General features: G+C 42.1%; 1 protein-coding gene across 2 annotated transcripts; it reads left to right on the plus strand.

The window, feature by feature from the left end:
- The first annotated feature begins 1,370 nt into the window (after positions 1–1,370).
- Positions 1,371–18,026, plus strand: LOC115358262 (meprin A subunit beta-like). Of its 2 annotated transcripts, none has more exons than XM_030050155.1 (15): positions 1,371–1,441; positions 2,008–2,035; positions 2,560–2,610; positions 2,735–2,778; positions 3,722–3,800; positions 3,926–4,043; positions 4,868–5,046; positions 5,646–5,864; positions 6,702–6,854; positions 8,228–8,443; positions 9,409–9,665; positions 10,012–10,222; positions 13,291–13,467; positions 14,957–15,119; positions 17,881–18,026. In XM_030050155.1, exons 1-15 carry the CDS (start codon positions 1,400–1,402, stop codon positions 17,933–17,935), a joined length of 1,992 nt encoding a protein of 663 aa, XP_029906015.1. In that variant the 5' UTR covers positions 1,371–1,399; the 3' UTR covers positions 17,936–18,026. The 2 variants fall into 2 exon arrangements, with proteins under 2 accessions (XP_029906015.1, XP_029906016.1); XM_030050156.1 differs by lacking the exon at positions 1,371–1,441 and adding an exon at positions 1,748–1,757.
- The last annotated feature ends 9,870 nt before the right edge of the window (positions 18,027–27,896 follow it).

The raw sequence follows: 27,896 nt of genomic DNA on the forward strand, positions 1-27,896 counted from the left end.
CACAACCAGTAAAGGCAAGGAACATCTTGGCAAGGCTTCACATTGATCTGAGCCTAATGCCGTCGCCATCTCATGAGTTGCTAAATGCCGGAAACTCTTCCCAGCTCCAAAGGCAACCCACAGCTGAGCAATGTTGAGGCGTTGGGCTGCCATCACTGCCAGTACCAGCACATCTGTGTCAACGGTGCATATAGAAAGGTTGTCATACCCTTCCTTCACAGCATCTTCCAGGTGTAGTATGATACACGTATCAGCCTCCACATGTGTGCATGGTGCAAGACCTGATGTATCTCAATACATAGATCCTCCAGCCAGTTTCCAGGAATGCCACTGGATGGCTCAACACGTTGACGAATTCCCTTCCCTCTCTTGCTGCGTGTTTCAGCCTTCAGCCTTTCAGGGAAATATTCATCCCACACAACATCGACTCTGCAGACATGCTCCAGCTGAGACTGGATGTATGGCAAGAACACTTGCTGTGCATAATCTGAAAATGTCTTTGCAGCACCAGGTCGCAGCATGTTCACTACAGCAGCCCCATTAAGAATGATGACCTGGACAGTGGGAATGGATGCATTTTCATGTGAAGGAACCAGGTCCATCGAACAGCCCACCAAGTCCGACTTGGTACCAGTTCTCAGCTTGCCCATTTGTGACAGTGCTGGTGGACATGCCTGGTTTTCATGCTCAAAGAACTCACAGAACAGTCATTCTTCAGGGATGATATTTGTTGTTAAGACTTGGATTTTTCTTTGACTAGAGGCCAGCTGAATAGAGGGAGGTTGTGTCTCTTGATGGGATTGTTGATGGGCTTTATCTGGTTAACTAGAAACCCCCCCAACAGAAGCAGCACTACATACAAAAAGGGCAGCCTACCAAGCTGGTCACTGCTGGGGACAGCCCGTGGTTGCAGTCCCTGAACTCCCCTCCCCAGGTGACTGGGGGTGGAAGAGGAAGGACAGAAGTGGGTGAATGAATGAATAAATGAATAATTGAACCCACTTTTTTACACCTGTAAAATGTGTCATGTGACAACAAAGATTCTGAGTCTGATTCTGACAGGTGGATGGGAAGTTGACTGGACCACACTACCAGAAGCAAGCCTGGCATGTTGCGACCTCCTCTGCTGTGGTTGCAGAAAGGGATGTTGTGGAAGATGCAAATGTGCCAAGGCAGCTTCAGCGCACTGCCCTTTGTCACTGTGGTGGACTGTGTCATCATACGCAACTTTGTGTTGTCACACTTTCTTTCCTCTTTGGCTTTATTAAATATGCCTTTAGGCTAAATGGTGTGTGTCGGCTTTTCTATAAAAACCAAATCAGACATCTGCTTCGTCCAGAACGACACACACCTTCGACTGAGTGTGTGTGTGTGTGTGTGTGTGTGTGAAGCTGCAGCCATGGCCTCCAGGTGGACGATCCTGCTCTTTGCTCTGGGACTGGTGAGTCTGGTCACAGTCTGCTAAATGCATGTTTCAATTCATTAGTGGGTTAATTACCATAGTTAAATATAAAAATATGCTTAATATAATATTCTAAAATAGAATTTATCTCCCCTATTGAATCTACTGTATGGATCACAAAATAATAATACTAATAATAAGAATAAGAAGAATGTTGTCATCCATTAAATTATAGACCCGATATTTTTGCAATCCCAGTTTAAGTGACCAAATGTTAACATGTCAGCTGTGAGGTATGGATTTAAGAAGCACCACAGAAGCACCACAGGTGCAGCCGATCCCAGCAGCCTGACGAGTAAATATTCAGTCAGGATCAGATGAGTTTGTTTATTGGTAGCAGCTCACCCACCGTGCCAAAATGTCCTGTTTCTTGTTTGTCTGATTAATTCTCTTTGGTCTAATTTTGGAGCTCCTGTCAGTTTCTGCATCTGTACAGTCGGGCTTTGTCTTTTAAGCACTGAGATTGTATGTTTTAAAACCATTTTTAACTCATCTGATCTCTTTTTTCTCTCTCTGATGATTGATTGTACTTTCTAATCCTGCAGGCAGCAGCCAAGCTGACAGGTGACACAGGTGAGTCACATGTTTAGAGGCTTTTTTTTTTTTAACATATTCCACTGAAGCGGTGAAGGTTAAATTACACTCAGATCAGAGAAGAGCAAGATCTTAAAATAAGTCAACGAAACACAAAGAGAGCGACTCACAAAAAAGTGTTCAGATATTACTTTCTGCAGCTGCTCCAAATTGATCTGAACCTGTTCGTCTTAAAAAAAAAAATGTATTATTAGTGCTTCTGCTGTGGCCATTGCAAGTCACTCCAGTTTTAAAGACGTTTTTAAGGAAAATAATTGTGAGGTAAAGCGTTTCAGTCAGCTGCAGGAGGAAATACTGAAAGAAATTCCCCATGTATATAAGAAAACAAAGAAATTTACATATAATACTAATTTTAAAAAAATCAACAACATCTACTCAAGAACAGCAGCTAGAGAAGTTAATTATTAATTTGTTCCTTACCGGTTCTGATGCTGATGGTGTTGATACTGTGAAATATGTGATCCTGCTTTTTGAGCAGCAAATAATTGTTGTTTCCTGTGCAGAGACGGACGTGGACGAGGGCCGTGACTGGGACATCTTTGACATCAATGAAGGTTTGTTCGTCTGTGTTCATGTCCATAAAAATGGTTTTGTTCTTTTTTGTGTAATCTGCTGTAACTCAAAAAGGACTTTCAACAATGTTTTTTTTTTTTTTTTTTTTTTTTTTTCACTGTGCAGAGGCCAAACTGGACCTGCTGGAGGGAGACATTTACCAGGATGAAGTGAGTTCAGAAAATTAAAATTTACTGTTTTACTGCTGCTGTTTGTCAGGAATCTTTTCAAGCCTGTTTGTTTGGTAGGAATGCAAGACAAGGCAAGTTTATGAGCACATTTGAGCAACAATGCAATTCAGTGTGCCTCACATAAAACACAAGGCAATAAAAAAGACGTTTAAATACAATTAGAAACATTTAAGGAGAAAAAATGAGCTAAAAAGGACCAGAAGATGTGTTTTATAAACTAAGAACGATATTTTAAAATCAGCTCTTTGACAGACAGGAAGCCGGTGTAAAGACTTCAGAACTGGAGCGATGCCATTTTTAAAAAATTCTTGGTCAGGACTAGAGCAGCAGCATTCTGAATCATCTGCAGCCGTCTGATCAGTTTTTAGCGAGGCACTGTTACAGTTGTCGAGTCGACTGAGGATAAATGCAAGTTTGTCTGAATCCTGCTGAGACAATAGTCCTTAAAGGCTTGAAACATTCTCCAGGTGATAGCAGGCTGGTTTGTAATTACCTTAATGTGGAATGTGGAAAATTAAAATTCAGGTCTGAGTCCATGACGACACCAAGACTTCTGACTTGTTTTGTCATTTTTAACATTACCAGTTGTACCGAGGAGAGTATCTGCAACTATATGAACACCATGAATCAGTCAATTAATCATCAATTAATCAAAGTGATACTCTTTGCACTTTAAAAATACTTAAAAAATGTGTTTCCAATCCAATTTGAATTAGCATGTGGTTTTTTAATCATAAATTTAGACAACGGAATTTTCTGAACACTGAGTTACTGTGCGGACAAAGTTAAGGAAACAGGAGCTTTTCTGATGCCAGGGTTACAAAACAGTGATGTCTGACAGCAGATCCAGTTTGCACTTTGTAAATAGTTTATGATATAATGTAATTCTGATTGTTTTTTTTTTTTTTTGTGTTCCCATCAGTCAGAAGAGAGAAACTCCATCATCGGAGACAAGTATCGCTGGCCAACAACTATCCCTTACTACCTGGAGGACAGTCTGGGTGAGACGCCGTCGCATGGAAACTCACATTCACACAGATGTTAGTGAATGCTGTAGCAAGTTTGTAAGCATTTTGTGTGTGTGTGTGTGTGTGTGTGTGTGTGTGTGTGTGTGTGTAACCTGCAGAGATGAACGCAAAGGGAGTTATTCTGAAGGCGTTTGAGCAGTTCAGACTGAAGACCTGCATCGACTTCACACCTTGGAACGGAGAGGAGAACTACATCTCTGTGTACAAAGGCAGAGGGTGAGCACACACACACACACACACACACACACACAGTCAACGTGCACAGCTGCAGCCGGGTGTCGCTGCGTTAAGCCAAAAGAAAGCTCTGCTGGAGCTCCATGAGGAAACCCAAGAAGGAGACGGCAATCTGTTTTATTCTGCTGAACACATGATTCAGTCTGATGACAAACATCAGCAGAAGAGAAAAGAGAAGAAGAAGTAGAAGAAGAAGAAGAGAGAAGAAGGTTGGCATTTCGTCTCCACAAAGGGGTAGATGATAAATAATTATCAGTGGTTATGTTATGTGATGTTATGTGTAACTTCAAATTTTTACTCAGTCAATTAAAAAAAAAAAATGGCTGAAAATAGGTTTGACTAGCCCTTTAACAAAACAAAGTGTTTGAAATTTTGCTTCTAGTAGCTTGCCATACTTACACGAGCAAGTAGAATTGAATTATGAAGTGGAGAAAATATTTTTTCATGTAACAGCAGTGGAAAAGAGCAGGAGCTTTAGCTGGTTTCTAAAAGGCTGTTTCAGACGTGGCTGTTCAGCGAGGACCTGAAGTCAAAACCCAACACCCAGAAGAGTGCCGAGCTCAGCAAAATAAGAAAATTCAGGCGGATGGCAGGGTCTCTGCAGACACACACACAAACACACACACGCACACACACTGTTAGTGTCTCACAGGTCAGGATGGAGAGGATCAGTTTATGAGTCCAAACACTGTTTTTCCCGCTCATTCTGCCTTTAAAACCTCTCTGAGTTCTAACAGACCATATAGAAAAACCTGCATGTCTTTCTCTCTCTCTCTTTGTGTCTGTCTGTCTGTCTCTCTCTCCAGATGCTCCTCTTCGGTCGGTAAACGCCGTGAGGGGAAGCAGCAGCTGTCCATCGGTAGTGGCTGTGATACTCTGGGAACCGTGGAGCACGAGTTCCTGCACGCTCTGGGCTTCTGGCACGAGCAGTCCAGGGCCGACCGCGACGACTACGTCAACATCATGTGGGACCGCATCAAGCCCGGTAACAACCAGCACCAACACTGTAAATTACAGGACGTGTTCAGTCACAGTTAGATGAATGACAGAGGGTTCCTGTTTTTTTTTTCTTTCATATCATTATAAACAATATTCTTGTTTTTCTCACCATAAAATTAATATTTGGTCTTTTTGGCTGATGGTCAGACTATGGAGGGAATTTGAAGCCATCACTATGGATTCTACGAAGTTCCCATGAGACGTTGTCATTACTTTTCACACTTTATGGACTAAATAATTAATAAAACAGTTAACTAGATTTCATTAATTTGGATACTTTTTGCATGTGATAAGTAATTGATTTTTTTTAAAGGAAAGATTGAGGAAAATAATCATTAGTTGCACCTCAAGCAGAAAGAAAAATGTGTCACTGCCTGAAAACTGTCACAGGTCATAGTCACAGGGTTGCTTGTTCGATTCCTTCCAGTCTAAGTGCTACTGATAGAAGACATCCTCCCCTCATATGGATGCTTTCTTCAAACAGAAACCAAGCACACACACGATACTGTTGATCTGTGGTTGCATCTGTCCTTGTAAAAAAATGTCCAAGGTGGCTGAATATTCTCGGACGTGTGCGTTCCTCAGGCAAAGAGCACAACTTCAAAACGTACAACGACACGGTGTCCAGCGCCCTGAACGTGCCCTACGACTACGGCTCCATCATGCACTACAGCAAGACGGCCTTCAGCATCGCCTCCGACCCCACCATCGTCACCAAGATCCCCCAGTTCATGGACGTGATCGGCCAGGACATGGAGTTCAGCGACAGCGACCTGCTCAAGCTCAACCGCCTCTACAACTGCAGTGAGTCACCTCAGCCCGATCAATCAATCAATCAGTCAATCAATCGATCAAATCAATCAATCATATGACCATCATTCTACAGTGATGTGCCAGCCTTGTCTCCCAAAAATTATATTCCCATACAACTAAACTGCATTTTCTGGTTACATTTGGGGGGGAAACATATTTTGTTGCAGATCATTTGTTTCTGATGTATCACAAAAATATGTTTCATTGTATATATGGTTTATACAGGTAAACTTTTTTACTTATGCTCAATTTCTTATTTCTGAATGTATTGTAATATTTTGTAGGAATAATGCACATACTATTTTTTTTTTTTTACAGCTGACTTTTCCATTTCCAAGGGACATATTTCTTATTCCCTTTTCCAATAATTTCACTTATGCTTATAATATATTGCTCTCTTGAGAATTTAAGCAACAGCAACTGACCGAATTTCCCCTCGCGGATCAGTTAAATATTTCTGGTTCTCGTTCTGTTTCTAATCAAAATATCTTGTGTATATTGTTGGTGTGCATATTAGCCATTTTCGTTACTTCGTTACTTCAGCCACCAAAACTTGTTTAAGGTTAGAGAAAGGTTAAGTTTAGGCATAAAAAAACACTTAATGTTACATTTGCAAAAGACAAAAACCACTGTCGCTCCGTGCCGGACTCGAACGTGTGTCACTTGTGTGAAACTTGGTTGTTTCAGCCAGCCAGCACCTCACCATCCTCCCAGCACAGCCTCAGAAATAAGGGATTACAATCGTTCTTGTGATAGAGTCAAATTTAAACACTGAAGTCAGTCAGTGTGGTGGAGGTGGCAGGTTTAAAGAGCTGTGTTTCTCCACAGCCACTTCTTCTACCTTTGTGGATTCCTGTGACTTTGAGGAGGAGAACATCTGCGGGATGATCCAGGGTCCCGGAGGAAACGCCAAATGGGAACAGCTCAGCAGCGTGAGCGGAGGGCCTCAGAGCGACTTCACCAACCAGGGACAATGCAAAGGTAACTACTGTGCCACCACGCTAATTTCCTCCTAAATTATTTCATTGTTTCATTCAGAGATGTCTGTAATAGCTTTTTAACTCATATCAGCCCTCTGCTGTGTTGCACTGTCTGCAGATCAGCAGGATGTGTCACTGCACTTTAACATTTCTTGAACATTTCTTGGTCTTTCTCTAATATTAATGCACCCAAGATGATAGACGCTGAATGAAATGCACATCAAAAAAATAACAGGGATAGGTTCATCAACTGGTTAGTACATACAGAATATTAACAGCTTTCAATAAAGTGCAATGGACAGTTTTTACTAAATGGATTCTGTATGTAATAAACTGACATTGATTACTCATGCAAAATGCAATGGAGAGTCCTACATGTGTTTTGGCATGAAGTGATAGATGGATACACACACACACACACACACACACACGCACGCACGCACGCACGCACGCACGCACGCACACACACACACACACACACACACACACACACACACACACACACACACACACACACACACACACACACCTTTGTTATAGTCATAAAGCAGCCTATCTAGCCTAGTGCTGATCTGGCAGTAAAGGTCAGTGGCCTTGCTGCTGTTTGTGTGAAGACATTTCAGTGGAGCTGCTCCAGGTGATTCACGCTGCAGCCTCAAGTCCCTGCTGGTCAAAGTGCAGGCCGGCGTTCAGCGGCACAACCGCCTGCAGCCTCATCATGCCTGTTGTGTCTGCCAGCAGCGCCGGCCAGCTGATCGCTCCGTTGATTACTTTAAAGGGATACTTCACCCATAATGCATCGTTTTTGTATCAAGTGCTCACCATGTGCTGCCTTTAATCATCGATAAAGAAAGTTTTACTTGCAAGCTTTCATCGTAAACTTATTTTTCAAAAACACCAACTATCTCTGATCTACTGGAGAAATCCATGACTGGATTTTTACAATTTTACAACAGTGAAACGCTATCAAAAGTGCATTACAAGACATTTTTCAGTTGAAATAATACAGTGCACTTCACTGTTAAAGGCAGAATGAGGAGGATTTATTGGCTATGGTTTGTTAACACAACACTCAAAGTTGGCCTCTCCTCCCTGCCTAAGCTAATCACCGACAGTGAGTTTTTGTTTCCTAGGATGGTGATGGAATGAAATCCTGCGCAAAATGTAAAACATTCCAATGTCATACTACGAAAAAAAGACTTTCCTCTTTTTTATAATTTAACTTGTGCTTATATATATCCTTCTCATGAGAATTTGAGCAACTGCAGCTCACCTAGTTTCCCCTCTGGGATCAATAAAGTATTTCTGATTCTGATTCTGATAATGAAGTTTGGAGACCTGATTTTGCCTTCTTTTTGATGCTCTTGTCTGCAGGAAAAGGTTTCTTCATGCACTTCAGCACAGCGTCTGGGAAAGCTGGTGACCGTGCACATCTGGAGAGCCGCTTCCTTTACCCCAAACCTGGAGCCCAGTGTCTGCAGTTCTTCCTGTACAACAGCGGAGCCGCCGATGATCTGCTGAACATCTGGGTGAGAGAGTACGACAAAGTCAACCCTGAAGGACGGCTGAAGCTCTTCAAGACCATTTCAGGTATTTCACAGGAAAGGACAAGAAATCAACTGACATTCTGTGCAGAATAATCTTCAACATGTAAAACATCAAATGGGATGTATTGTTAGAGTGTAAACAAGCCACTGCTTCTTACAGCTTAATGCATCAATAATTTAACTCTCTCCATGGAACCGTTTTCATGATGACGACTTTTAGTTTTCATACTTAGGTAGATTTTATCATTAATACTTAGACATGTTAAGTATAGAATTATAAGTGCTCAAGTAAAATTTTGAATGCAGAACTTAAGTACTTAAGTATCTTTAGGTTTGCTAAAATAAAGGCTTTGGGCACTTTCAGTGCGATTTGTTTGGCTTTTTCAGATTTTTCGTGGGTTGAGTTGTGTGTGCAGTTCTGTTAACAGAATTATATTTCACAACTGAAATACAGACGTGTTGCACATAGACTTTATAGCTATTGCTAATCTTCCTTGATTCTAGTTGGGCTTTTAATGAATTTACATTAATTTAAAATTCTATATACAGAACAATAGACAGTATGCAATGTGATAAAAGGAAGATCAGTTTAAATGCTCTACAACTGCTTAATGTCACCAAGTGCAGAACTAATAAAACACCACAAAAACACTAGAAACATAACCAAATACGATGCCCTATGGCACAACACAATAAAGGACACTGAAATATGTTAACAAACTACAATGTTGCTTGTATTTCTGATTATATTCTTGTCACATGACAACAATATGATTTTTTAAGAATCAATACTCATTTGGGGGATTTCTTTTGAATGATTATGGTCAGTTTTAAATATATTAGTGCAAAATTTCATTGATTTCATTCATTTTATCTGCAGCTTCAGTAAAATATTTACAACATTTACAACACATGATGTATAAACATGATAAATAAACATGATGTATTATGATCTATACAGTACAAGGTGATAGTTATTTAGATACTGCTCGTCCTCTTCCTCCACAGGAGGGGTCATGGGCTCCTGGGAGCTCCACCATGTGAATCTGGACGTGAGGACAAAGTCCCGAGTGATTTTCCAGGGGGTGAAGGGAGAGCTCCCATCGACCGGCGGTCTCTCTCTGGACGACATTAACCTCTCATCCGCCAGCTGCCCTCAGCACATCTGGCGCCTCCGCGACATCACCGGCCTGCTGGCCACCACTCCTCCCGGGACCAAAGTGTACAGCCCCCGCTTCCTGTCGCCCGCAGGCTACTCCTTCCAGGTCAACACACACCTCATACTTCAGCTTCTGGTCATTGATAAATGACTAATTTCAATATGAACTGTACAGTTATCGCTTTAAGGGTCGACATCGGTCATTCACACATTCACACAATTCAGATTAAAATGAACTTTTTAAACAAAACTTACACAAAAGAGATCATTGCCACTGTGGAGAAAAGTTTTTTAGGATTTAAACACAATTGTTACTTTGGAAAGTATATTAAAACTCCAAGTGCAAGTGCTGATATGTACAAATAGGATTTTCCATCTATAAAAGGATATAACATAATGAAATAACAATGACTGTGATGTACGTCCATATGCTCCTGGTCTGTGCTCTGCAGGTCGGTGTGTACCTGAACGGACTACAGGACCAGCCGGGCTACATGGCCACCTACTTCTATCTGACCTCGGGCCCCAACGACCAGGACCTGAAGTGGCCCTGTCCATGGCAACAGGCCACCATGCTGCTGCTGGATCAGCAGTCAGACATCAGGCGGCAAATGAGCATGCAGCGTATGGTCACCACCGACCCCAACAAGCTGTCCAGCGACGGTGAGATCAGCCTGTGAACGTGTATGTAACTGTGCCGCTGTGGCTGAGTGTGTAGTGTGGTGTCGCTGGAGGAGGGTCAGTGCTAGTTCACACCGTGAGAAGTTTCACCAATGAGTCACTATTCTGAGTGACTGTGGGCCGTCCAGGAGCCTCTGATTATAATAAGCTGTGTTGGAATTGCCTTTCATAACATTAGGCAGCATCAATCAAAAATAAATATAAAAACGTCCAAATAAAACCCGTTAGAGGTTACCATGGGCCTCCGTCACTGATGCATGTGTCCTGTATTCCTCAGTAAAAGTTGTAGAGCAAAGCTTTAAATGGCTGTAATCAACACACTGTCCATTTTGCACTTGGTCATGAAACAGTATTAGGATCTACGGCTCTATTTTCGCAGACCAGGCGAGGCACCCAGTTGGATTTTGCAATTTTGGCACACCGTGCGCCTTGGCACAACTACTGCGCCGTTCCTCCTACCGGCACAAGGGAGGAGAAAAGGCGTGGAGTGGGTTTGACACAGCCGATTCACTTTAAACCAATCAAATGAGCCCCTGTCCTCTCCTTTAAAATGCTCTGAGCAAAGGCGTCATGAAAGTTTACACAATTGACATGGAGGAAGAGAGCAGCCGCAACACACACTGAGGACAGTCTTGGCTGCTGGAATGTTGCTGGAGCTACCTGCCATCCATCTGTCCATCCATCCATCCATCCATGCATCCATCCTTACATTCATCTTCCTCATTCCCGTCTTTCCATTACCTGCCTGCCTCGCATCTCTTTTTCCAGTTCTGTCACCGTCTGTTCAAGTTATTGATTTTTACAAGCAAATATAAATTTAACTGTGAAGCCCCTGTTTTTGATGAATGTTTTTACCTCAAAGGATAATTCTCGCCATATTCATATAAATACATGTTTGTTTTGCAACTTTTGACTTCATCACTTACTCATACAACGACACACTAGAGATTAAAACAAAATCCGGTTCATGAAAGCTTTTACATTTGCTGTTCTAAACGCCCAGTGTCTGACAAGGAACTGATGCATTTTACATTTTCAATATGTGTGGAATCAGGGTTTCCGTTAGAAAAAAAATTGGCACCGGACAACGTGACCGGCAGGTTTTCAATTTACCTGACAAATGTTTGAAATTCCGGTCAAATATTATCTGAATTTATTGAGCTTAAAATTATATGCAGGCTACATAAGAATGATATCAAGGCATGTCAATTTATAGCGTAATCTTTTTATTGAAAAGTAGGCTATATCAAATAAAATGAGTGCCGTCAATTGACTTACGTGCGTAACGTAAATAAATATTTAAAATAAATAAATATATATAAATAAATAAATATTGCACAAGCCTGTGCTCTTTTAACATGAACATTGCATACAATTGCAAACAATTGCAACTACAATTTGCAAACAAAAAAACTGGTTCATACCATTTTAATAACGTGGCGTGCTGTCAACTTGAAATCAAATAGATGCAATAAAAACTTAATTCAGCAGCTGAATTAAATTCAAAAGTCTCAAGTGTCTCCCCGCAACTTGCAATGCCAGTCTTGTGACCTTGTTCTTCCCCAGGCGACTTTGCTGCGCTGTTTTGATCCGGTTCTGCAGAGAAAAACCTCTCTCTCTCTCTCTCTCTGGTACACTGGAGACAGGGCTCACGCAGGCTATTTTTAAAATAAATAAATAAATAAAATTACGTGGAAATTGACTGTTTTAATAAAATTCAAATTGTGCTTAGAGGGAATATTTTCACCGGACATTTAAAAATTACCGGACTTTGGCAGATTTTACCAGTCATAGTCCGGTGATTACTGGATAACGGAAACCCAGTGTGGAATATTTATATATATGGAAGAAGAACTGTGTAGTTAACAGGAGCAGCGCCAGACACCATGACTGGAAAAAAGACATCACTGTATGGGACACACTGTTTGACTGACAGGTGATCAGGTTGGGTTTCCATTACGCTGCCAAACGGTGCCAGTCTCCTTTGATCTGACATCAGTTGTATCGGGACAGTCGATATGGGGATACATTTATGTGCTGATAGAGATTATAGCATTGAATAGTGGTTTTTGTGGGTATTTATTGCATTGTTACTGTGCCTGACGATCTGTGAGGTTTTGGAGACGTGTGCGCACTGCCCAACTGTCTGCTAAAATTCCACTATGCCAGCCCCGCTGCACCTTGTGCCAAAAGTAGACCTGGTTTCAGATGGCGAGTTTTTGGCGCACCTCCCCCTGCTGCGCCGCCACTCCCATCTCAGCGCACCTCGGTCTGCGAAAATACAAAACTGTGCGCTGGTCCAAAATAGCTCTGCGCAGGGTGCACCTCACTGCGCCACCCTGCGCTGCGCCGGGAAAATAGAGCCCCTAGTGTTGCTCATCTTTGTAGGACAAACTAAAACCCACAGGGCTGTGCTTACCGGACTCATCCCCAGCAGTGTTTATATGTCACAGCCAAGAGGCTCCAGTAAAAAAGTAAGTCAGGAAGTGACATTCAAGTTCCCAAGGGTGTCAGCGAAGGTCCAGTAAAAATGGGTTACCTTCAGCTGACTTGACTGTGTTGTTCGCTGTGTGGAAGCATAGCAAGCGTGTTCACTTAGCCTTGTTAAATAGTCACAGTGAAATGAAAAATGGCTTTTAATGTACACATATTTTACATGAAAATCCCCAAAATTCAAAATATTCCCATATATTTTTGTGTCAAAATCCATTTATGTTCACTTACCAGCAAACAGTGTATCTACAGGCTCCAGCAGATAAAAGCCAACCAATTAAAACATCACAGATTGTTTAATAAGTTCACCTTTCTGCCTCTCCCATCAAATAAAGCTGTGAGTAACACCCCTCTGTTTTATGTCCCAGTGTCATAGTTTCATGTTTCAACAAACAATACATCAAATTAAGGAAGCGACATTCTCTAAAAATTCTGTATCATTGTGACTTTTCAGTTAAAAAAAAACAGCCCTGTTCTGTCAGTGACTTGTTGTCTATTGTAGATGGTTGTATAACAGCATCAGTCCGATCATCACAGCTCACCTGTCTCTCTCCCAGGTAAAGAGTACTACTGGGACAACCCCAGAAAAGTTGGATCTCTGGTGACTGAGGCCGACGGCTGCAGCTACTACCGCGGGCCGGGCTACGGCACAAGCGTCTTCCTCAGCCACAGCACACTGAAGAGGAGGAAGTTCATCAAGGGAGACGATGCCTTCTTCCTCCTGAGTTTGGATGGTGAGCGGTCACACTGACATCCAGAAACCACCTAGCTTGGATTTATGGTGCCTTTAGAAAGTGTTCAGCTGAGTTTACTTTTCCTGATCCATCAGAGCTCATAAGGTCAAATTAGATTAAGTTATTTACAGATTTTTACATATTAACACTTAGTCATCACTTCAGCAAGCCTAACCACCATCCTACACGTTATAGTCTACTTCCTTCTTTATTGTCCTTGTTGTTTTCCTCTGGTTTTCTTTTCTGCTGATAGTTCAGCCTCCAACTATGAATCAAAAGTTCCATATCCTCCATGTAAATTTGGTGATTTTCATGCTGTAATGACTCCCTCGCTCCAGCAGGTGTCGTCGTTAGTTAGCTTGGTTTTAAAGAGTAGCTCAGCCCTAAATCATGTAATGCAGAAAACTTGCTGCACTGCCCTCTAGAGGTTGAAACTTGTAGGCATGTTGGACCTCTGGCCACACACATTAGTGCAACATGGACTGGGCTTTATGCATGGAGTGATATATCACAGCTGCTTCAAGTCACCAACCATAAGAAAGTGTAAAACCTTTCTTATGGTTAGTTAATACCTAGGTAATGTGAGCTGGACTGGATTGGACTGGTTTTTACATCATTGTTAGCTAAGCTAAGCTAAGCATGTTTAGTTACCTTACATGACGTCAATTTAACTCTGAGAGAGAAGCAAATGTCTCTCAGAGAATGAGAGACATTTGGTTCCCCCCATGCAAACAGGAAACTGACAGCTTTAAGAAATATGAACTTAAGAATGGTATTCATAACAGAATAATCAGCTTTAACATCATTAGGGAAATGAAGAGAAAGACAAAAACAAAATAAAATATTGGGCACATTAGTGGGAGCAGAGTCTCTCACGCAGGGGGAGACAGACAGCGCCACCTGCAGGTTTTGCTCCACCTACAGCATCATTTGTGTCTTGTTCTTGACATTTATGAGTGAGGAGAAAACCATTTTGCATAATTAGGAGTTTTGGAGGGGTAAAAACACCTTGATGGCGCTCTGTGATGGATGGATACTGGTGTCCCACAGGCAGCCAAAACCTTTCCAAACACAGTTTTCAGTTTCAGAGTGCAGTCCAGCAGAAGCTCCGTGAGTTCATCTTGATCTTTGTTTCTTTAACTAACTGGAAACGATGACTCTCGCCCCGTCCCGTAGCAGCATGTGTGTTGCACTTGATGCAAGTAGAAAAAACCTATCCAACGCATTCAGTTGAGCTAATATTATATCTCGGCGATATCTCTGTTTTATTCACTTATGAACTCCATTATACATGTAATAAAAATAATATTTATTTGAGGTAAAGTTTATAAAGTGAGTAGAAAAGTTACAACAAGCCGATTTTGGAGTGTAATCCTGCAGCCTTGTGACCCTCTGATGGCGTTTTGCTGCTCATTCCTGCATTCGAACCAGCCAGGAACCCAGCAGTAACACCTCCAACTTGTCTGATGATGCCTCCACTTCCCCTCAGATATTTCCGAGCTGCTGATCCCCCAGCCTCTGCCGCGCTCAGCGGTCCAGGGTGACAACTCCCAGGTGAAGGCAGCCGTCCAGGAGACACCGACGGGACTCGCTGGTAACCCCATGGCGGGTCAAGCAATGAGGTCTCCCTCTTCTGTGCTGGATTTCTCCCGGTATGTTTGTATAAAGGAATACTCCCACATTTGGGGCAAAATACCCTTTTTTCCAACTTCCACAGACTGAGACAAGATGTTGGATACCAGTTTCTAGCTTAGCATAAAGATTTGAAGTCAGTGGGAGTCGTTAGCCTGGCTCTGTCTCTGTCATGTGGATTTGTCATAGTGGACCAACAGAGGTGAACATGGTACTGAACATCTTGTCTCAGTTGGGGATGGTTGCAAAAAGGGGATTTTGCCCAAAAGCATTGGTATCCCTTTAACAATGCTGCACATCACCAAGTCTGCAAATGAGCCCTTGCTCTTTGATTTTTAGGGGTGGACGCTGACAGGAAATACTGTTTTATATCACTGAATTTCTTTTCCTCTTTGTGTGTTTATTTTATTGGCTATATGTAGGGTAACCGTTTTATAATATAAATATAACAAATATAAAAAAATCTGCCATGAAAAATCCGTTTTGGCTTTTTTGTTTGCATCGTTGTTTTTTTTTATTTGCAACGCAGTGTTTTCCTTTTTTATTTGCATCGTTTTTTTTGCAGCATTTTTTTTATTTGCAGCGATCGATGAAGAAAAAAATCAGTAATTTATTGGTAAAAATGCAACAATAAAACTGAGAACTATTCATTCTTCCACCAAGCAAGATAGAGTGGACAGAGTGGTTGCCAACAACATGTTAAATTATTATTATTATTTTAAAAATATAAATATAAAAAATATAAATTACTTATCAAACGCACCTGTGATAACATAGATTGAAAAATAAGCCAGAGTGATACCTCTTCTCTGAATAGACAAGCTAAGCCAGTGTGCTGCTGTTAGCCAGTGAAAATAGAGCAGAGTGGCAACTCTTCGCATTGTTACACAATCTATGTCAGTGCGCTGCTGTAGTCTGGAAATCTTTGCCTTTGCCAGACATACGTTCATATTCCACTCAAAAACAGCATTTCATTCAAATTATGTCAAATCCCGCCATATTCCGCGTAGCGGCACAACTTGGTCTATATACCGTCTTTGGTATCACTGTTTCTGGTGCATTAAAAAAAAAAAAAAAAACTATTTAAAATAAATAAACAAGCAATGCTTAGCCTGGTGGGGGCAAGAAAAGCCCGGCAGCCCGCCGATAAAGCACTGGGGGAAACCCTGAATTTCTATGAGGGGCGTAATGGTTCACCTAACCCATGGTTCTGTTCAAACTTCAGTTTTTGAATCACAGCTAGGTTCAAACCTCGGTTTTCAAAAACTACTAAAGAAACGTTTTGAAAACTTCTAGAAAAAAAGAATGGGGCTTTTAATGACCCAGTTGTCAGTGATATAATGTCCAACCATGTGTAGTTAAATATATAAATAAATAAATATAAGCAACAGTTGTTAAGAAAATTCTGAGATCACCTCCTGACAAAGGAGACAGACAACGCCCAGTTGAGTAGTAAATTTTTACTTGCAAGGAGTGAGTAGCTTACCACGTTGGGCAGCGACCTCTCACTGAGGCACTTGTTCACACATCAACAGTTATCTATTCTATTCTAACAGGAAATGAATCCTTATATGGTAATATTCAACAATCCAGCTACAATACAAGGATACAAGGTCATATTACACTCTCACTTGGGTGAAGAGTGGAAAACTACTGTCTACACACTTCTATATAGTGTCATGGAAATAATGGTAATATAATGTAATTCTATAAGATTAAAATGCAATTTTTATAACAAACTGCTTTCCAGTGTTGGCGCTGCAACAAACATCTGTCTTTTAAAAACTCACCGGCAGACGTTTCATTTCAGCTGGGGCTGTGTCACTCCAAGCTAACGTTAGCTCCTGTTAATGAGGCTGAGCAGCAGCAGTTGAAGTGTCTGTCGGTGTTTGTCAGCTCGGCTTGGAGACATCTGCACTCGTCACTCTCGCGTATCTCTCCTTTTTCTCTTCTGTCTTGTCTTCCTTGTTCAGCCGTTTATCCAAACTTAGGTCGCCAAAGAAATCAAAATTTGACAACCAAGCGGTCCCTTATGCAGGCGAACAAAGTTGACAGCGGCCGTTGATGCGGGTTTGAGTGGAACGTTTCGTGTTGCCATAGAAACCACACAGACTCGGGCGATAAGATGTAGGCGGAGTAATATTTTCAGTGATGAGGTTTTTAAGCGTTGATTGATTGGTTGGTTGGTTTGGATCCCAACGCTACAGCTATTCTTCCTGGGGTCCTACAATAATCTTTACAACGTGTCAATGCAATTAACATCATATACAATACAATCCATGTTCTAAATACAACGTAAAATAAAATAAATGAAAATAAATAACCGGTATATGTAGTATTTACATATCAATAATATTAATGTTATTACGCGAGAGGGTGTGCTTGACCGTTATTATTGTCACGACGGTGATGCGGCCGTTTGATAATGTCCATCCTCACTGATATTAACAGTGAAGCCAAAGTGAACCGAGGTTCAGGAAGACGGAATGTCCCCTCAGACTCTGCAGAAAGATTAATGTGAAATAAAATTATATTAATATTCATATTTATAATGTGATCAGACTGGCAAGCGAATTCAATTTGGGTCAGTTTGGGCTCGGTCAGTAATTTATTGTGCCTCATCCGATATATATATATAAAAAAAAAAAAAAAAAAAAAAAAAAAAAAAAAGACAAAGAGCCGAGGTGTTAATGTGCTCAGAAGGAGACAAACCCTCGGTGTGTTCAGTTTGTGTGAGGAGGATCGATGTTCAATACGTCCCTGTTCTCTTTTTCTTGACAGGAGAGCCAGGCCAAAGACTCGCCGCCGTCTATCATCACGCCGTAATACGTCCTGATCAAAGGGAAACACCACCAACACTGATCAGACAGAATGAGCAAAATGATTTTCACAACCTCACAATCTCAGCAAATAAAGTTTGTCTTCAATTTTTCTGATGGAAATAAAATCTTTGATGCATGATTCAACTTGTCCGTTCACTTCATAAAACAGAACCTGAATCAGAAATACTAATTGACCCCTGAGGGGAAATTTGGGTCAGTTGCCGCACTCCACCTGTCCAGTCTAATGCAGTTCAATGCAACATAAATTCTACCTTTTAACAAAGTTCATAATGTTCAGTTTGTGTTGACATTGTGCAGAATGTGTCACTTTAATTTAATTCTGTGTTTATTATTGAGGTTGCAGTTTGCAGAGGTCTTGCACTGGACTACATTATATTGAGAGGTGTTTCTGATTTTTTGTCCTCACACACACACACACACACACACACACCCATATTATCTTGACTTAGAAAACAGCATATCAGTGGATTAAAGTGTTTTGGAAATGAAACCCAAAATGTACCAGTCCCATCATGAGGTCACTTTATGATCCTCTTTAGTTTTAAACAACACTGAGCAGAGTCTTCCTCACTCACCTGGACGGCCTGACAGCTCTGCAGCACCAGCAGTGGCCACATGGAGGCGCAACACTCAACATGATAACGCCACACCTGCACAGCAAAGTGTAGCTTTTCTAAAACTCACAAGACCGACCTCTTGATCAAGTTACATTTATCAATGAGTAATGTATGAAATGATGGGAAACAACATGACTCACACAGTTTAACCCTTAAACAGGCAGGAACGGAAAATGATACAGTTTAATGTTACTACTTTTCTCATTTGCACCTGAGTAAAGCATTTCCACACTTATTTTTTTAAAAATATATTGTATATTTTTGACTTTCATGAGTTGTATCTCCCAGGGTATTAAGGTGTAAAGAGTCAAGATGGTAAACACATAAACTTTTTATCTGATGAATCATAGATACGACAATCATTATAATTAATTTTATGAAATTATATTGTTTCATCATTTAAAAATAACTAGGATTAATATTTAATAGCATATCACATGGTCAGCACTGGTGGCGATGATGATTTCTGATCACACTTATGATAAATTATAACTTGATTGGATGAAAACCTTCAAAACCTTCTCCTACAGGATGTTAAAGAACTTAAAGGTGAAAAACAGCATCTGCAGGCCTACATTCTGATCTCTGGGAGTAAATTTAGAGAAAGGTTTGTCCTGAAGCATCAAGCGCAAGATCAAACACACACAGTGGCTTTAGTGTTTAGCAACACTAAACACACTTTCTGAATATTCTTATTTGATTTAGTTTTCTTAGAACACTATCATTTCAGTTAGTTATTGTTTTTCTTCTATAGGTTTTTATTTTATTTCAGTTGACTAAAATGTTTCTTTCACACCGAGTTTTAGTTTTTAGTTTAGTTTTCGTGAGCTGTAATAACCTTTTTGGCCTGTTGGTGGCGCTGTGCTGGACCACTGACTTTCATTTTTTTGGAGACTGGATCAAAGTAAAATCTTTCCCTAAACATTCATCAGATGTGACCGGGCAGTGAGGCTGAGCGTGAAGCTTGGGGCCCTGTTGGCCTGGTGGTGGCGCTGTGGTGGGCCAATCAGGTTTATATTCAAAATGTCAAAATCCATCATCCCCCCCAAACTTGTCCCAGTCGTCCTGCAGAGGCTCAGAAATCAAACGTGTCGATGTCTCTTCGATCTCCCTTCAAGTGGAGGTTAATTACACGCTGATTCATGTCATTTTTCAAGAATTACCTGAAAGAAAAGAGGTGACCAAAGATAAATTGTGTATTTTTTTTTAGTCCCCGGGCTCTTTGTGTGCATGAAAAGTCCTTTGAGGCTGTAAACAGTGATACTGGACTTTAAATAAATCTGAACTTAAATTACAACTTAATGATTTAGACCAAAAAACAAAACAAATTTAACCAAAGATCCAGATCCATGCAGTCATATTGAGCTTCCAGGCCTCAGCAGAGTGTGCATCTCTTAGTGCATCCATTCCTCATGCATCCAGAGAGCTGCTTGGATTAATCATGCAAGCTACAAGAAATTAGGCTAAATAAATCTCACAAAAGCACATTAGCTTTAATTCTTATTGCAGTAAACGTCTTTGGTGATGGATGTGTTGTTCAATATTAACTTCAAAATAAAAGCACAATAGCAAACTCTATAACGTAACCACTATTATACAAGTATATCATAAATTAAATGAGACAAATTTATTGCCACAAATTCCTTTTTTTACAAGACTATCATAATCTAAAAAAAATCGAAAACTTTTAGAATTTTAATAAATATATTACAATCTAAAATAAATATATATTATACTTTAAAATAAATATATTACAATCTAAAACAAACAAACAAAAAAAAAACATTTATTAAATCATAATGTTCCTGTAACTCTTTTTTTTTTTTTTTTTTTTTTTTTCAATATTTCATTCAGGATAAAAGCTATGGAGGACTAAAAGGGACAGAATGAAATAAATAAATACATCTTTAAATAAATACTTAAAAGTGTCATTAATTAATTAAAATGGGAATTAAATAAATAAATGTGTCATTAAATAAATAAATATGTCATTAAATAAATAAATGTGTCATTAAATAAATAAATGTGTCATTAAATGTGTCATTAATTCATTAAAATACCAGTTCATTTAATGTAAAAACATATATATAATTATTTCATTATTTATTTAATTATTTCATGGACCGGTGTTGCAGTGCTTCATGAATTAATTTTATCTGTCAAACTCACCCATCAAAGTCAGTGGGCGGATCCTAACACCTGATTGGTTACCCGGCACAGCAAGCCAAGACAGATCGACTTCAGATAATCGATTGATGCAGAGCAAGTAAACATATTCTAGAGTGAAAGTTTTTAACTGTTTTGCTTAACCCAGACGCTCAGGTTGCATAACCTACAGCCGAGAGACTTTACTAATCATCAGGTAAAGCATGCTGCAAGAACTGAGGCTCTCTGCTTTGATGTGGACACACTACGCCAGCACGGGATTTTACCTGCGTCTACACCGGCAGCCACCAGGGAGAGGAGGGAGCGCAAGCGGTGCAAACGTAAACAAATGAGGGGGAAGAGAGCCGGGATCCACGCTAGGCTACAGGCTAAAGGCTAAAGGCTAAAGGCTAACCCCTCCAGACCAATGTTCGCTCCCTCGACAACAAGCTGGACGAGCTACGCTTGCTAAGAGACACCCGCAGGAGAGAGACTGCTGTGTGCTTGCTTTTGCGGAGACATGGCTCCATGGAAACATCCCATCCCTGCAGGAGTAGAGCACTGAACACTGTCAGAGACCCTTCTCACCCGCTCCACAAATACTTTGAGCTGCTTCCATCAGGCAAACGGTGAAAAGCAAAACCGCTAGAATGAGCAACAGCTTCCTCCAGAAAGCTGTTAGACTTTTAAACTGCTGACTTTACCATCAGTCGGGGATCCTAAGTGAAAAACTCTATCTCATTTTGTGTGCACTACTGCTGTATGTGTAGCTTAATGACAATAAAGCTTGATTTGATTTGATTTGATTTGATTTGATTTGATTTGATATTCTGACACACTTGGTGGCGCAACCTTTACTCGGTTCAAGCAAATGGGGGATTTGCAGGAGCAAATGTTACTGCGGTGTGCGATGCGTGCTAGATAGGTGCAGCCACAAAATGTCGAGAAGTTACCCAGAACTACTCAGAGAAGCAGTAACTTTAACTGGAGAGGCTCTCAGCAGAACTCCGGCTCCGGCAGACTTCCAGGCTTCAGACCTAAGCAATCGATTAGGCTAGATTCACGTTAGTCCCGCCCACTGACTTTGATGGGTGAGTTTGACAGATAAAATTAATTCATGAAGCACTGCAACACCGGTCCATGAAATAATTAAATAAATAATGAAATAATTATATATATGTTTTTACATTAAATGAACTGGTATTTTAATGAATTAATGACACATTTAATGACACATTTATTTATTTAACGACATATTTATTTATTTAATGACACATTTATTTATTTAATTCCCATTTTAATTAATTAATGACACTTTTAAGTATTTATTTAAAGATGTATTTATTTATTTCATTCTGTCCCTTTTAGTCCTCCATAAAAAGCGGGGGTGAGGTTAAAATTAGCCAAAAAAAAAAAAAAAAAAGAAAAGAAAGAAAGAAAGAAAGAAAGAAAGAAAGAAAGAAAAATAAAGCTAGCTCAGTTTAAAATCAGCAGTTGTTGGATACGAATATTCTAATCTAAAAATAAAAATCTAAAACCTTTCATACTAGGTATAATATTCTTGACAAACATATTACATATTCTTAACAAAACCGTAATTTTGAGGTAATCGTGTTCTTACATTCAGGTTTTAATATACTAACAGTCGTGCTTGCTATTTTATTGTAATTATCGTTCTTTTTTTTTTTTTTTTACAAGGATACAAGGTAACAAGGAAGGATACAAGGAAGTTTATTGGTCATTATACACCAGGTTGTATAATGAAATTAAAATGTGGTTCCCTCTTGATTGATTAATTGATTGTATAAAAATAATAAATTATTAAACATGGAGGAGTGCAGGTGGTGCATTTAGTAGTCTCACAGCCTGAGGGAAGAAGCTGCTGTGTAGTGTGGTGGTACGGCAGCGGATACTTCTGTATCTTTTGCCTGACAGCAGCAGGGTGAACAGGCTGTGGCTGGGGTGGCTGTTGTCTTTTAGGATCCTTTTGGCTCTGCGCAGGCACCTCACCTCCGCGATATCACTGATGCTTGGTAGATGGGTGCCAATGATGTTGTGGGCAGTTTTAATCACTCGTTGCAGAGTCTTCCTGTCCCGGACCGTGCAAATCCCATGCCAGTTTGTGATGTTTCCAGTCAAGATGCTTTCAGTCGCTCCTTTGTAGAAGTTGACAAGAACTTGGCGTGGGAATTTTGTTTTCTTAAGTTTCCTTAAGAAATACAGCCGTTTCTTTTTCTTTTTTTTTTAACCAGGGCAGAGATATGTGAAGTCCATGACAGGTTCTCTGTTATGTTGATTCCCAGGAACTTGAAACTGCTCACTTGCTCCATATCAGCTCCATTGATGTAGACAGGGTTGTGTGTCTTTGCCTCCTTTTTTCTAAAATCAACTATCAGCTCTTTGGTTTTGCTGACGTTGAGCAGTAGCCTAAAGGCTGAATTATGCTTCAGCGTTGGAAGAGCGTACGGGAGTTGTGCGAAGCACGCATTTCCTACGCAGCGCGTGTGTGTCCAACATACCTCTGCAAACACACAGAGCAATTCTCCTCCCACCAACGTAGACTCTGTGACGTGTGGTCGCTGCTCTTCTGTGGCGAGTGGACGAGTCGTATAGGTGCGGGCACTCTCCAAAGTTTTCAAACACAACCGATGAGTCGAGATGTAACCGGTTGGATGCGACTCTGCGTTGTAGGAAGGGTCTGAGACGATTACACCTTTGGAGGCAGTCTCCGTTTATTTCACACCTGACAAAAGGCATATAAAAAATATTTCCCTCCAGTCAGCTCCCCCAAAACACTGTGCCCCTCTCCCATGGAGATCAATAACAAAAGGGCAAAGGCAAAATGACACAAAATTAAGGATGGAACATATCGTACCTGACAAAAGGCATATAAAAAATATTTCCCTCCAGTCAGCTCCCCCAAAACACTGCGCCCCTAAAAATTAAATGATTAATAAATATGTTAAAACACATAGCAAGCACCTCACAGCTAGCTATTAAACATATAAACACAATCAAATGATGCTAACTCGCATAAACTTCCTAGCTACAAGACCGCTTACCTCTCCCATGGAGATCAATAACAAAAGGGGCAGTACCACACAATATAAGAACGTTGGGGGTACAGACACAAATTTATGTTCCGGTCCCCATGAACTGACTCGGAGGCCCAACCTGTCAGGTACTAAATGAATAAAAATAAAATAAATGTAAAAAAACAGTACACAGATTTTGGGTAATTATAACAGTAATAATTATAACAAACAATAACTACTGTACATAATGTTATATATTTTCCTGCTGCACAATTGACCCTGTTACACTCACCCCCCTAGAATTACACAAAATTCTGGGTTACAAAACAATTCACATAAACACACTGGCCTTCAAGAAAACAACCAAACGACATGAACCAGCCATATGAGCTTCCTAACTAAAGGATAAGAGAATGAGAGTTTTGCTCGGCGCCTAGCAAGAACTCACAGTACTCCACAGACAAGGTGAGGTGCCCGATACACCACACGCACACAGGCCAACAATGTGGGTGAGTGAAGAAAAAAAAAAAAAAAAAAAAAAAAAAAAAAAAAAAAAATTATAAAAAAAGGAGGCTCTATACAGCAGCATATAACCCTAACAACATTAAGAGCGGCTTAGCAGAACACGCCACTCTGGTTCACACATTTCACACATGAAGAACAGCACGGGGGCTTGACTGCACCCCTAGAATGGACTCAAGTTGGGTCATGGACTCAATCAAGCGGCACACTGGCTTAATGACTCTGCCAAACCTCGAGGTAAGTTGGCCATCTGCAGCAGATGCTTGAGGTGGATTGGCCGGAGGTGGCTGTGGTGGGAGAGCTGGGGAAGCGGTTGGGGGGCTCAGAGCTGTAGCAGGGCCACCAGCAGCAGGGGAGGCTGCTACAGAGGGAGGTGGTGGACAGTCTGAAGTAGGAGGCTCATCCATGGAGGACTGCTCACGGACCCATGAGGCAGTGCGGCCATCATCCCAGTCATCAACACTCGGAAGAGAACCAGCAAGAGAGGGCACAGCTGTTGCAGCTGCCGTGTCCAAACCAGACACATCTGTCACATGCCAATCAGATTCAGGGGGGGCATCGGTCATGCTAGGGGCAGGCAAGGACATGAGAGCATCATCATCATCCAAGGCCTCCTCCAGCGGAAGGAAGTTGACCTGAAGCAGCAGGTTTCGGTGAACAACACGTTCATTTCCCTCTGGATCCCTGATCCGGTAGATATGCAGGGCAGGTTTTGAGGCCACCACAGTATATACAACAGGCAGCCACTTGTCAGAAAGCTTACGTTTCCCCTTGATGCCTTTGTTTGCCAGTAGCACTTGGTCACCGAGAGACAGAGGTTGACCTTTGACCCGTTTGTTGTACTGGTCACACTGATGTCTCTGCTCAGCTGTGCAGTTCTTCTGAGCCAGTGCCATGGCACAGTGCAGGTCTTCCAAAAGGGATTTCACATAGCTATCATAGTCACATACAGTCACATCATGGAGCACATTCCTGAAGAGAAGGTCAACCGGCAGCCTAGGGGTTCTCCCGAACATCAAGTAGAAGGGTGCAAACCCGGTGGTCTCATGAACAGTGCAATTGTATACAAAGGTCATGGTCTGGATCATTTGCGGCCACTTCTGCTTGGAGCGAAGGGGTAGAGATCTCAACATGTTGCCCAAGGTGCGGTTAAACCTCTCCGTGCCGCCATTCCCCATAGGATGGTAAGGCGAGGTGTGGGACTTGTCAACTCCTGACAACTTCAGGAGCTCAGCAATCAGCTCACTCTCGAAGTTTGCTCCCTGGTCAGAATGGAGGCGCTGAGGGAAGCCATAGATGCAGAAAAAGTTGTCCCACAGCTTCTTGGCTACCCTCTTGGCTGTTTGGTCCTGACAGGGAAAAGCGTGTGCCAACTTCGTGAAGTGATCAGTGATTACAAGAACATCCACGGACTTGTTGTGATTGTCTTCAGCCGACCAAAAGTCAATGCACACGAGCTCAAGAGGGGCAGAGGTCTTAATGCTCTCCAGTGGGGCTCTTGCGGAAGGCTCAGGAGTCTTGCTGAGAACACATCTGTGGCAGTGCTTCACATGGTTGCGGACATCCTTCTCCATGTTGTACCAGAAGAAACGCTGGCGGGCCAGAGAAAGTGTGCGGGGCTGACCTTGATGACCAGCGTGGTCATGAACACCTGACAATGCATCCGCCTTCAGGGACTCAGGCACAACAAACTGGAACCTCTTCTGTTTGGTTAAGGGGTCCCTTGTGACCCTATAGAGGATGCCATTCAGAAGTGTTAGTTTATCCCACTGCTTCAGGACTCTCAAGGTTGGCTGACTCTCATTGCAGCGTTCACGTCTGGAAGGTCTGCGTTTCCTGTCAACAAAGTGAGCGACCCTTGATATGACTGGGTCGTGTTGCTGGTGTGACTGAAGCTCGGCGGGGGACAAGGAAGGCAACATGTCCTGGCCAGGAGGTTCCAAGGTGGTGAGGTGGTCAGCTAGGGAGGCCGCACGCTGCCTGGGAGCAGAGTCCCACTCGTCCAAGGAGGAAAGAAGGGAGGAGACATCATCTTGAGACATAGAGCCTTCAATAGCAGCAGAGTGAGAGGGACCCCCAAGTGACTGTGGCTGGCAGGTGAGGCGGAATGCATCCTGCACATGTCCATCACTGACATCACAAACCTGGTCCAGCAGCTCAGAGTAAGGTTCGCACAACAGTCGCTGCCTCAAAGGCTTCACGAAGGGGTCTCTGCTGAGAGCATCTGCCACCACATTCAACCTGCCAGGAATGTGTTTGATCTCAAAGGAATACGGAGCCAGCTTAGAGACCCAGCGCTGCTCACAGACATCAAGTTTCGGTTTGGTCAGGATGTATGTGAGAGGATTGTTGTCCGACCAGACAGTGAACCTGTGACCCTTGAGCCAGTGGCTAAACTTATCGCAAACCGCCCACTTCAGAGCCAAGAACTCCAGTCTGTGGGCAGGATAGTTGGCTTGACTGCGACTGAGAGTTTTGCTCGCAAAGGCAATGGGTCTTGCTTTCACCTCACCAGCAGGCACCTGGGACAGAACGGCACCCAGACCATCAAGGGAAGCATCAGTGGAGAGGATGAAAGGCCTATCAAAGTCAGGGTGTGCCAAGACTACACTGTTGAGGAGTGCGCTTTTCAGATCCTCAAATGCTTTCTCACAGGCTGGAGTCCAATCCTGAGGAGTTAGTTCACGGAAGGTGCCAGCTCTTCTCCGACCAAAAGAGCCTTTAGCCCTCCTTTTCTGCCCTGCGGTCAAGGTGTAGAGCGGCTTTGCGATGGAGGAACAGCCAGGAATGAAATGCTGATAATACAGCACCATCCCAAGGAAAGATTTGACCTTCCGCTGAGATGGAGTGCAGCGGTCATCGTTCATGAGGTCCTCCTTCCTGAAAGCTGAGATGACCTTCACCTTCTCCTGGTCAACTGAGACACCACTACTGTCCACCACATGGCCAAGAAACCTCACAGACCTGCGCAGGAAGTAGCACTTCTTCTGTGCCAGCTTCAGGTTGTTGGCTCTAAGACCTGAGAAGACAGTCTCCAGCCGTGTCAGGGCTTCCTCCTTGGATGGAGCGAAGACGAGCAGGTCATCCAGATAACAGAGGAGGCTGGAGAAGTTCAAGTCACCGAACACACTGATCATCATCCGCATAAACGATGCGGGGCTGTTGCATAAGCCCTGGGGAAGTCTGTTGTACTCGTACAGGCCTAAGGGTGTCGTAAAGGCCGTGTACCGCCTGTCAGACTCATGGAGGGGGATGTTATAGAACCCCGATGTGAGATCCATGGTGCTGAAAAAGGCATTTCCACCAAGAGCAGCAAGACAGTCGGACTGGTGAGGCAGCGGGTGGGCGTCTTTGACGGTCTTAGCATTAAGCCAGCGAAAGTCAGTGCAGATCCTCAATTCTCCTGACTTCTTCCAGACCAGAACCAGCGGTGAAGCATATTCACTGACTGACTTACTGATGATGCCTTTCAACTCCATCTCAGACAGCACCTCTCTCAGTTTATGATAGTGTGCCGGAGGGACACGGCGAAGGGGCGATCATCAGTGAGGTGAATCCGGTGGACAAACTCTTTCGCTTCCCCGCAGTCCAGCTTGTCTTTGGAGAAGACATCCTGGTAAGTAAGCAAAAGTTCA

Source organism: Myripristis murdjan, chromosome 4 (genome assembly GCF_902150065.1).
Source record: "Myripristis murdjan chromosome 4, fMyrMur1.1, whole genome shotgun sequence".
Lineage (NCBI taxonomy): Eukaryota > Metazoa > Chordata > Actinopteri > Holocentriformes > Holocentridae > Myripristis > Myripristis murdjan.